This window comes from Rattus norvegicus, chromosome 10 (genome assembly GCF_021556685.1).
Source record: "Rattus norvegicus strain SHRSP/BbbUtx chromosome 10, alternate assembly SHRSP_T2T, whole genome shotgun sequence".
In the NCBI taxonomy this organism is placed as follows: Eukaryota; Metazoa; Chordata; class Mammalia; order Rodentia; family Muridae; genus Rattus; species Rattus norvegicus.
In genome coordinates, this window is record NC_141543.1 from 52,337,707 (window position 1) to 52,349,957 (window position 12,251).

Here is a 12,251-nt window from a genome sequence, read left to right on the forward strand (position 1 = left end):
GCAGCCTCTAGCAGATGGCTGTCAATGTGGAACAGCAGTCGCCTTGCTTAGGAAGCAGATGAGGCCAACCTTCTCTGCTGCAGGACCCTGGACCTTCGAGCTTCTTGGGGAGGAACCCATTGGCTGGGCTGCCCCTGAAGAGCACAGTGTTGAGCTCAGCCCCACTCTGCTTTGTGACACACCCTGCACTTACTGCACAGGAGGGGTGGGAAGAGGGAGGGAGACCCCCATGGGGAGGGCAGCTCCACTGGGCTCACAGCGCTGAGCTGAAGTGCTCATGGAGACACTGCACCTCCATCTAAAGGAAATGGGCCCTCATGCTGTGTCACAGGAGGTGAGGGAGGCTGGGCCATCCCAGGCTCAGGCCCTAGTCTGCGTCCTCTTCTTGCCAACCTATTCCTTTTCTCTCTTGTGCTCCTCTGTGGAACTGCGCAGAACTTCTGTGACCCCCTCTGGTGGTCACGTGTTCCCTGTCTGAGACCTTGAGTAAGGCAGCACAGAGGAGAGAGGATCTGCTTGGATTTGCTGTACTCTGCCTCTCACCTGCTGCTGCCACTGGGGACTCTTTCCAAATACCCATCTGGTTCTCCCTTCCTGTCCCTTGTGAGCCCTGCTGCCCTGCCTGTGCTTGCCTGTGCAAGGAGAGAGTGGGTGCCTGCACCTGCTGGGCAGAAGTCTAGGCTTCCAGACCCAGGCTGACTGGCTCTTCTGTTTCTACCTCTATGATTGCTTCCTCACGAGGATCCTGTGTGCAGGGTCTGTCTGCAAAGTGCATTCAGGGCTGGCCTGGTCACCCACACCCAAGCACATGGTAGGCACATGGCAAGTGGCATGTTCCCCTAGATTAGAGAATGGAGCAGAAGCCTATAGGCTGAACCTATCCCATCCCATGGCACTGCTGTCCACCATTGGCAGGACAGAGGCTGTGGTGCTCAGTGCTGAAGTAATTTACTCTCTAGACCTCCACAGGGGAAAACAAAGGAGGGGTGGAGGTGGGAGCCAATTCCTGGCTGTTTTTTCCATCCATCCTAAGGGCAGGATGGACACACAATAACACTCACTGGGAGAGAGGGAGAGAGGGGGGGGGGGAGAGGGAGAGGGAGAGAGAGAGAACATATCCTTTCTGGTTTTTTTGTTTTTTTTGTTTTTTTTTTTTGTTTGTTTGTTTTTTTTTTTTTTTTGGTTCTTTTTTTCGGAGCTGGGGACCGAACCCAAGGCCTTGCACTTCCTAGGTAAGCGCTTTACCACTGAGCTAAATCCCCAGCCCCCCTTTCTGTTTGACTTATTGAGACAGGGTCTTACTCTGTAACCCAGGCTGGCCTTGAATTCACAGCAATCCTCCTGCCTCAGCCTCTCAGATGCTGGGATTGTAGGAATGAATCACTACATTCATCTATGACTTTCTAAGCCAACTTTCATAATCCCAAAAAAATGTCAAGGGAAGGAAGAAAGAGGGAGAGAAAGTAAGGGAGTTAGACCTGTGGAGAAAGAGGCAACCAGAGAGATGTGAGGATCCAGAGAGGTGATGGTAGGGCATGCATAACCAGAGAAGAGCGACTGGGGGAGACAAGTGCAGAGCCCTGAGGTGTTTATGGAAGAGTATGGAGGCCAATATGGCTGATGTGCGGTGTGCAGTTCTTGGGGAGAGGGAGAGGTAAGGTCAGTGAGGTAGCAGGAGCGGTGTGATGGATCACCTTGGGGGCCGTGGTTAGCCTTTGCTGAGGGGCAAGTAGTGTCATGCTTCACCTCCCCATCTTCCAGAGGTTAAATGACTTGCCCAGAGCCCCACAGTGATGGAGCGGCATTCAGACTCTTGGCTCCAAGCTCGGGCTGTGATTTTCCATACTTGCCATGTCGATCTGCGTGCTGGTGCCCAAGTTTGAACAACAGCAGCAGGAGGGCCCGTGACCTCTGCCTGGACAGGCTGTACAGACAGGCAGGGCGTTCCTGGGCTCTGTGTCTGGGCCTAGTGTGGCCCACGCACTTCAAATAGCTCCACTCTGAAGCCAAGACCCAGGGCGGGCCCAGCCTCTCCCAAACCAAGCACAGCAATTAGTGCCTCCTCCCGCTTCCTCTCAGCCTCCACGGGCAGCGCCTGGTGCTGAGGCAGGACCTTGACGTGACTGCTCCCCATTTACAGCTGGTAACTCGGAGTCACCCACAAGACAGAGTCTGAAGCCACATCCTGGTTGTTGTGGTTCTGACAGAGACCTGGATCTTAGCTAACCTTGGCCTGGTCACCATAACCTTGGTGGAGGACTCAGCAGCTGGTAGATGAGCTTGTCTCTAAGGCCCCTCCTACGCACTGAGCGTCCCTCTGCCCTCTGAAGTCCTGCCCAATGTAAGGTCTTAGATGGGAAAGGAACCACCCTGCTTCAGCCCACTTCCTTTTCTCCTTCTGAGAAAGACTCTGCAGAGTTGGCCCTGGCCACCCCCAGCTGATAACCCACCAATTCTGGGTCTCGTTGACCTCTCCCAGCCTAAGGCTGCAGTCTCCTGTCCCACCGCTGCCCTTCAGAGCAGTTTGTCTGTCCCAGAGGCATATGTGGCACTTGACTGGTTTTATGAATGTTAGTACGTGCCTGCAGGTGTGCCCCAGTCACCATCACCTCTCAAGGCTGACCTAGCTTCTCCTCAGAGGTTCCCACCCTGAAAATGTCCTTAGCGATGGCCCCCAGACACCTCTTCTGTGGCCCCGTCTCTTTCCTTGGCATCCCCTGTGACTGTCACGTCCTTTTTTCCATTGAAGTTCAGTCCCATCTCATTCTCATCTGAGCCCCGGCTTTGCCTGTCTTCTGTATACATCCATCCACCCCCCGCTGGAGGGTGGGCCCTGGGCAGGCCAGAAGCAGGCTTTCTTCACTCTGCCTGGCTTCCAGGAGGTGGGTTTGGGGAGAAAGGGGGTGGAGGTAAGAGGGATGGTTCAACTCAAACCCCAGATTGGAGAGGAATCAATCCCCACAGAGAGGAAGCTCATGTTGTCTGAGAACATCTAGGAAATGCTGTGCTCTGCTATGGCTGATGCTGTGGGAAACAGTCAGCATCCACCTCCCCAGGTCCCGACCTCCACAGGAGGCAGAGCATAAGGCCAGGCAGGCGCCCTCAGTGGATGACTCAGTTCTATCTCCTCTCAGGAGCCTGCCGATGGAGGTTAGGCAACCCTGAGGAATCGTACTGGGCCTACCACAACTACGGGGCCTCCCCTGAAGCCCACTGACCTTCCCCACAGCCTCAGGTTCCCTGTCTGTAAAACCAGGTGCTTGCACCAGTCAGGCCCTGAGCTTCTACTTTAAGATTGGAAGTGAGCTTCCTGCTTCTGATACTTCAGGGCCAGGTCCTAAGAGAAAGCTGTAGGCAGGCAGGAGACCCAGAGAGACTTAGAGCATGGAACTAACAGGCACCATGAGGTCTTTGGCTCCCTCTAGCGGTCAGGCCTTGCTCTCTTTGAAGAATAGCGCCGCTCTCATCCCCCCTACCCCTCCTGCCCAGCTGGGCGTCAGGAGATTGTGCCCAAGTGACCATCTCTCCCTGGTCCTCGGTTTCCCTAGCTGGTGTACTCACAAGTTGCCAGATGAGCTAGTCTCTAAGGTCCCTCCCAAACTCTTTACCCAACCCCCAATCCTAACAGTTTCCATACAGGAGCAGGCTGGGGGCAGCTCACCGATATCTTGGTGAAGACAGACAGCAACAGTGATAGGACAGATAAGTACATGCGGATGCGCTGGCCACCGAAGCGCTTCTGAATGTATTCAGGCAAGGTGACAATCTGAGGAGGCAGACGAGATGAGGGCTAAGTGCTCTCAAAGGTGAGTGTCGGGGAAGGCTAGCCCCATCCAGAGTCCTGCCTCTCCCTCCCAACTTGGTGAGAGTCCAGCCTCTGGCATAGCCCCAAGAAGAGACTCACCTCTGAAGATACGTAGATGGGTACAAATACCCATGCCAGCGCCAAAAGCACATATGTGGCCTGTGAGGACAGAGGCATGGGAGGTCTGTGGGCACAATTCTCCTAGCCCTGCCCTGGTGCACAGCAAGATGTGGCAGAGACTAGTAGTGCAGAGGCTACCCCCAGCCCCTCCTGCTTTGCTGTGAGAAGCTGGAAACTTCTCCCTCTTATAGATGTCTCTGGACTGACGGGCTGCCCAGCCTTTGGTATCTGCAGACCAGCTTGCTGTGGAATGCTACCTGTCACAGTCCGGCAGACCCTGACTGATACACATTCTGGGAGTCACACTATCCAGGGGTCAGTCAATGTGGCTGCACCCTCTACCCCAGCCCTCCCACGGGCTATGCCCATTCTCTGAGGCTCACATTCCACTCAAAGCCTGCCACAGCCAGGCCTCCAGCGGCGCCCGAGCCTGCCAATCCTATGAAGAGGCCAGAGCCCTCACTGCTTGCGAAGAGTGAGGCTCCAATCTGCAGGAGGAAGAAAGATCATGGTGAGTCCATTAGAGCAGCTCCACCTGGACCAGAAATACCTCCTCCAGGTGTTTAGCCTGGCAGGTCTAAAGGGGAAGCATACCCTGTCCACCTATCCCAGGCTCAGGTGTACCCATAGGTAGACCACAAGGCCAAAAACAAAAACAAACAAACAAAACCCAGAGTTTTTCAGACTCCAAAGCCCTTTACAGAACGTAGACACAGCCAACTTGGGGGTCTCCTCCAGCCCAGGCATATTCCATTGAGCTGGTATTGGACAGGGACCTTGACCGAGGCACATAGAGTCCCAGGGATGCAGATCCCAATGACGTCAGCCCTGTGGACAATGGAGAGGTGAGAACATGGGCGAACTCACCGGCCACCAAGCCATGTCCCGGCCTGCTAGGAAGTAGCCGCTCACTGTGTTCTTGTTGGCCCGACAAGCCGTCTGCAAGCAAAGCAAAGGCAGAAACTGCAGAGAATGTAGGATGCTGCTGCCTCTGGCAAATGCTTGGCAGCCCCTCCACGGTCTGAGTATCGCAATGCATGTGACCCGCAAAGAGAGAACACGTCCACACACAAACACACGCACACGCACACGCCATACACACACACACACACACACACACACACACACACACGGAATGTTCACAGTAGCATTATCCAAAATGCCCAAAGCGGTAACAACTCAAAGCCTAGCAACCAATGAAGTAACAAAGTCCACACAGTGGAATATTACTCAGACAGGAAAAGATACACAGTTAACCTGCTTCCAGTTTATTTCCTGTTTCAGAGTTGGGCTGCCTCACTTTCTTATGGCAGAATGGCCATTCCTATTGGTCAAGAAAGAGGGGTTGTTTTTACAGATGGTTAAAAAAAAAGGCAACAAAACCTCTAAACTGTCAACTCTGAAGTGACTGACTGCCCCTTCGAGGCAGGGCAAGAGTGAGGAACTTGGGTTACTTTAGGTTTTTGGTGCAAGGAACAAGGCGGCGGGGACTGTATTTAGCATTCAGATGGAAACTAGCCTATTTGGCGGGCGGCAGTACCTCTTCCTTCTGATGTCTTGGAGGCTGAGGGAAGAAGCTGCTTTCACACTGGGGAAGCGGGACTTCAGGGTGACCATCTCCACTCTGTTTTGATTTCTATTTTTATTTTATGTGTATGGGTGTTTTGCCTGTATGTATGTCTTGTATGTGCATGTCTGGGGCCTTCAGAAGCCAGGAGATGGCATTGGATCCTCTGGAACTGGAGTTACAGATGGCTGTGATCCACCATGTGGCTGACCCAAGGAAGAGCAGCAAGTGCTCTTAACTGCTGGGCCATCTTTCCAGCCCTCTGACTGACTCCATTTTGACTCAGCCTGGCCTGTTGGGACCCCAAAGCAGTCACTTTGTCCCTTGTTTCTTTAACAGCTCCCCCTTGCGTCAAATCTTCAGCATGAGAATTGCGTGCAGCTATTGTCACTTGAAACATCTGGTCCAAACTCTCCATTCAGATCTGCTGCTGCGTCTTCCTGGGCACGTGCATCTCGTTTTTAAATCAATGTGTGTGCATGTGCACACGCATGTGTGTAGGTCAGAGGACAAGGCCCAGTGTCAGTCCTCATCTCCCACTTTGTTTGAGACAAGATCGCTTGTGGTGCAGCGTTGCAGACACCAGTAGCTGGACTGTGAACTTTTGGGATTCTCCTCCTTGCCTCCCATCTCCTTGTCTCCCATCTCCTTGCCACGGGAGCACTGGTCTCATGGGTACATGGTTTGAACAGGGTCTGTTTTTGTTATTTGTTTGTTTTGTTTTGAGACAGGATTTCTCTGGGTAGCCCTGGCTGTCCTGGAACTTACTCTGTAGACCAGGCTGGCCTCAAACTCAAGAGTTCTGTCTGCCTCCACCTCCCGAGGGCTGAGATCAAAGGTGTGCACTACCACCACCAGGCTGGTTTCTGGGCTTTTGAGCCCAGGCCCTCCCGCTCGCACAGTGCCTCTTTACCTACCTGTCCCTGGAAGGCTGCCGGGGGTGGCTGCTAGGGGCTGTAGGTGTTCTGCAGAAGGTGGGCTTTGCTGACTCAAGGCAAGGCTGTACTGGTTTGATCTGGCCAGAAAGAAGCTGTTTTTCTTGCATCCCTCAGCTCACTGGAGTCACTCAGTCAGGAGCCTTTCCTCATATCTATAGTCTTTTCCTATGGAGCTTAATCATTCCTAGCTTTTGATTTGGAGTGAGAATCAGCAACTCTTGTGTTCACTCGAACACTAACAGGCCATGACAGGTTACTAATCAGCCTCATTTCAGTCCCGTGTCTTGGGAAATAGGGAGGTCTGACAGGAGGAGGGGCACCAGGAATGTCCCAGGAGTGGACAGAGGGAGCACAAGCTCCCTGTCACATATGGACATGGCCTGTCCATATAATTTATTATATCAATAATATCGAAGGTTACAGAAGGTATGTTATTGATCAGGAAATTAGAGGTATTATGAGAATTAGTAAAACTTGACAGAGGGTTGGAGCATGTGGTTGGTAAATGCCACCAAAGACAGGGCTGCTAAGACATCACCTTGCAAAACACACACACACACACACACACACACGCCACATACCACACACTACACACCACACTTACTACACACTATACACACACACCACATACCACACACTACACACCACACACACACCACATACCACACACTGCACACCACACACACACCACATACCACACACTACACACCACACACACACACCACACACACACACCACATACCACACACTGCACACCACACACACACACACCACACACACACACCACATACCACACACTGCACACCACACACACACACACACCACACACACACACCACATACCACATACTGCACACCACACACACATACTCATACACACACACACACACCACATACCACACACTATACACCACACACACCACACACACACACACCACACACACACCACATACCACACACTATACACCACACACACCACACACACACACACCACACACACACCACACACTGCACACCACACACACACACACCACACACACACACCACATACCACACACTGCACACCACACACACACACTCATGCACACACACACACTCACACACACACACATACACACACACACACACACACACACACACACACACACACATGGGCTTCAGTGGTTAAGAGCATTGACTGCTCCTCCCAAAGCTCTGGATTCAATTCCTAGCATCTACGTATTGGCTCACGAGCATCTATAACTCCAGTTCCAGAGGATCTGACACTTCTTCTGGCCTCTATGGACACCAAGCAGGTGGTGCATAGACATACACGCAGACGCAACACCCATTCATATAAAACCAAATAAAAATTAAAACAAAACAAAACCAAAGCAGGATCTGAAAAGTACAAAAAAAGAGCAGAGCTGGGATAAGAGATGAACCCAACTGTGATAATGGCCATAACGAGCCATTAGTCATTTAGCATCTGATCACATAATAAATTGTATTCGTGCTGCCACTCACACCACTCTGACCGTACCACCACCACCACCACCACCACACTATCACTATCACCATCGTCACCACCACCATCCACACCACCACCATCACCACCACCACCACCACCACCACCACCATCACCACCACCACCACCACCACCACACCATCACCACCACCACCACCACCACCACACCATCACTACCACCACCATCCACACCACCACCATCCACACCACCACCATCCACACCACCACCACCATCCACACCACCACCATCACCACCACCACCATCACCACCACCACCATCACCACCACCACCATGTCCATATCACTAACCACTACAGTCCTATTGGTGCTACCACTACTATAGGTCAAATGGACTTCACCAGGCCTCTTGGGTAGATCTCACGCTGTGGCGTAGGTGCTGTCTCTGCCTGTGACACTGAGTGAACATGTCTGCTCCCTCATTTCCCAGGCTCTAATCTTGGGACAGTAGTTATAGGAAGAAAGAAAGGGATGACGGTCTCCTACAGAGAACCTCAGATTCCAAGGCTGAGGCAAGGAACTGACCTGAACATGGTGCGGTGGGGTGGACAGGGCTGGTTTGCTTCACCGACTCCCATTTAGGAGCGCCCTAAGGACTGGCATCAAGATGACACCAAGAGGGGTTGGGGATTTAGCTCAGCGGTAGAGCGCTTGCCTAGCGAGCTCAAGGCCCTAGGTTCTGTCCCCAGCTCCGGAAAAAAAAGAAAAGAAAAAAAAAAAAAAAGATGACACCAAGAAGGGCCCACTCCCAGTCTACGGACCCTGAGTAAGTCGAACCCCCATTGCTTTGGCTTCTTATCTATGGGCAAGCCTGGGCTTCCCAGAGGTTGGGGGTAGGGTAGATGGTACACAGGGAATGGCCTGACTAGGACACAGCAGGGTGTCTGCTGTCAATGGATCTCCTGCTGGCTTGATCGCCTGTCTGAGAAACTGAGCTCCGGAGTTCCTGAGCAGGGCAGGGCTATCAGGAGTTTCCAAGCCTCGAACACCCTCCCACTTCTGGATTCTGGGCACAGCTAGGGAATCACCATAATTCTAGTGTTCCGGTAGCAGGCTACCAAATAAGTCCCACACACACCCAGGGATGCGCTGGTGGCCCCAGTTCTGCCTGAGAGCCCAGTGGGCCACCACAGGTTCTTACCCATACGCCCACGGCCACATTCAAGGCAAAATATAGAGAGATGACAATAATGTCACTGGTGCTCAGCTGGGATCCTGGAGCATGGATGTCCCCAGTGGAGTTGTCAGCCATCCTGCAGCAAGTACCACACCCAGCCCAGGGAGTGAGGAGAAGGGAGGCTGCAAAGGGCTTTCTGAGCAGAATTAATTGATCATTAAACCAAGTGAGAAAGTGACAACTGCAGCCCACAGGGAGGGACTGCTTCAAAAAGCAGATAGATCCCCCTTTGCTCTGCAGTGACAGGTGAATCCCAGGGGGCAGGAACTCGGGTGATCTGGGAGGAGTGCGGGCAGAGGAAAGGAACCTTCTTAAGCTCTGAGGGGGTTGGGAGAGAAAAGGAGCGGCTCTGGGTGAAATGCCAGTTTAGCACCACCTAGATTTACTTTACTTGAATATGGAGCAGTAGGATGGCTGCCTCACCTCTGGGGACACTTCCCTGAGGGACACGTTTGTCTCTGGAGTCAGTGGGCTGATGGTGGCTCCTGACAATGCCAGGAGAATCCTCATGCCAGGCCCTAAGTCCTGTCACCATTATTTACCATTTTTCTAGACAGCAAGATAGGCCTGACCTTTAGAGTCGGCCATCCATTTATCCACCACTCCAGCTTGGGCCAATACCTGTCAAATGCCAAGGACCCCTTCCCATTCTGTAGCTGCTCCCATGTCACGATCCAAGCCACCACACAGTGTCGATGATATCTGTCTAGTCAAGGAAACAGAGACTGAAGGCTAAGTTGTCTGTCCCCACCATTCAAGGGTCAGAGCTAAGTTCCCTGTAGACGTAGAACTGGGTCTCAGTATGATGGCTGTGGTGGCTCTGGTTTTACTGGAACTCCACCAAGGCCTGCCATGTGGTCACCAGGGACATTAGTGCTCAGCAACTGCCTCATGCTCTGCCCAGTCGCTTGGCTCGTGCTCTGTGAAGTATTTGGAGTTTAACTATACGAAACCCTTCCAGAAGTGTTAATGAGTGAGCTGCTGTCACCAGGAACACGTGGCCTGCAATCTCACCCAGCCCACTACTTGGCAACTCTGAGCAGAGAGACTAAAGGTTAACTGTTCTGTATAGGAGAAGACCAGGACAGGACATTTGAGTTTCCACTGAGCGCAGGCTTCAGCAGACTTAAATGGTTCTGTCTCCACTCTACTGCAAGTTGGCCTCAGAGCAAGTGATTGCCTGCAGTGTCTGTGAACCAAATACCCACTCGTACCAATCTGAAAGACTTGCTGGGCGACATCCAGATTTATTGAGTGTGGCGATTTGAATAAGAATGTCCCTCAAAGGCTCATATATCTGAAGGTCCAGTCAGTAGGGAGCAGCACTGTTGGAAAAGCTTAGGATTAGAGGTGGCCTTATTGGGGGAAATACGTCATTGAGGTTTCAAAAGCCCGTGCTAGGCCCAGTCTCTCTCCTACTTTTAGATCAGGATGTAGCTCTCAATTACTGCTCCACTGCTGTGTTTGCTGCCATATTTCCCGCCACAATGATAATGGACTGACTCTGAAACTCCAAGCCAGCCCCGGTTAAATGTATTCCTGTATAAGAGTTGCTTTGGTCAAACAGTGACTGAGATACTGCGTCTGCTTCGTCTACATGAGTGGCTGGACCAACAGCCATTGGCACCTCTCCTCAGCACAACTAAGGCACTGATAGATAATCTTGACTGTCTCCAGTCAAAGAAAACTTCCAAAAAGAAAACAGATTTGCTTGTTCTGCCCTGAAGGATTTGAACACTCAAGAAATGACACCCTTGCTCCTGTTGTTAGGGTTTAATGTTGTGGTAGAAGTCTTGGCCCATGCCCGGACAGAACACACCAAGCCAACATGGTTCCCTGTGGAGAGGTTTAATGAGAAAAGAAGAGGAGAGGAGAGGAAAGGCCATCCATGAGCACGTGGAGGGAAGAGGGCAGGTAGAGAGAAGGGTCAGGGACAGAGGGGAAGAGCAGGGAAGAGACAAGAACAAAGAGAAGAGTAAGAGAGAAGAAAGAGAGAAGTAAGAGAGCAAGAGGAAGAGGAGGTGTCAAGCAGCCCCCTTTATAGTCAGGCACAGCTGGCTGTTGCCAGGCAACTACGGGGCAGAGCTTAGACAGAATACCAACACCTGTACCCAGCCATACCCACACTGACACACATGAAACAGGACACAGCCCTTCTGGTCAACTCAGTCCAAGAAAGACAAGGACTTCCCCACCTCACTGAGAAGCTATGTGCTTCTCAGTCTATTTTCTGTCACTAAAACTGAATACCACAGACTAGGAAGTTGATAAAGAAAGAATGAAGATACATGCAGCCCATTGCTCTGGAAGCTGGTTAGAGGGACACATCTAGAATGGCCCTTCTTTTTGGTGGGCAACCCTAAAACTCCAGAAGTAGGGCAAAGGCATGTATCCAAGAGGTAACAGCCAGCCTTTGAAAACAGACCCACTCTTGAGTAACCTGTTGATCAGACAATCATACCCTAATCACCCCTTAAATTCTCCACCTGACTCTGTAGTTTTAGTTTCCAACAAGTGAGGTTTGGGGATGTGGTCAAACCAAAGAACCATCTATCTGTTCTCTGAACTCATGAGAACCACTTTCTGAATGAGTCAGTCATCAGCATGGGGGCCGAGACCAGAGCAAGACGAATGTATAACTGGCACCCACCCAGGGTGCAGCTGACAAGCACGACCATGTCAAAGGCTGTGGTGGCAGGCCAGGTGTGGCTTCTAGACCTCACCGCCGAGGGGAGCATATTCACATGGGAGGGAGGGTGCGTGATCACTTTGAGGTTGATCGGCATGGAGGCGAGGAGGAAGAACCCCTCCACTAGAGAATTCAGACCCGAGAGAACTTCTTCTGGTCATCTCAGAGAGGGGCTGGGGAGTTTTGGCCTTGTTAACCAGTCTTCTTCTCAAGAGGGCCTCACCTGAAGTGAACGAGGGAGTTCTAGTCAGTTTCCTCCAAGCTGGAAACAGCTACAGCTTTGGTGGGGAGACATCTGAAGGATTTTTCTCTCCTAAGTGTCCTGGAACTGTGGCACAGGTCTGACTGTACACAGTGTAGATGAGTGGGAAAGAGCTGGAAGCCCTGTGCTAACAAGTCCGCAATGTTCTGTAAGCTAAGCACAAGGCCAG

The 12,251-nt window shown here is 51.9% G+C and overlaps 1 protein-coding gene across 4 annotated transcripts in view; it reads right to left on the bottom strand.

The window, feature by feature from the left end:
* Positions 1-12,251, bottom strand: part of Slc5a10 (solute carrier family 5 member 10) — a 50,343-nt gene that overhangs the window by 37,457 nt on the left and 635 nt on the right. For 2 of the 4 annotated variants that reach the window (XM_087571797.1, XM_087571799.1), the window contains exons 2-5: positions 4,793-4,864; positions 4,309-4,413; positions 3,905-3,964; positions 3,662-3,766 (exon numbers count right to left, since the gene is read on the bottom strand). In XM_087571797.1, the coding sequence (XP_087427923.1) occupies positions 3,662-3,766; positions 3,905-3,964; positions 4,309-4,413; positions 4,793-4,807 (285 nt within the window). In that variant the 5' untranslated portion in view covers positions 4,808-4,864. Of the gene's footprint in view, positions 1-3,661; positions 3,767-3,904; positions 3,965-4,308; positions 4,414-4,792; positions 4,865-9,095; positions 9,240-9,752; positions 10,057-12,251 lie in introns of those variants that run through there. The other 2 variants (NM_001107007.2, XM_087571798.1) reach the window with 2 other exon arrangements.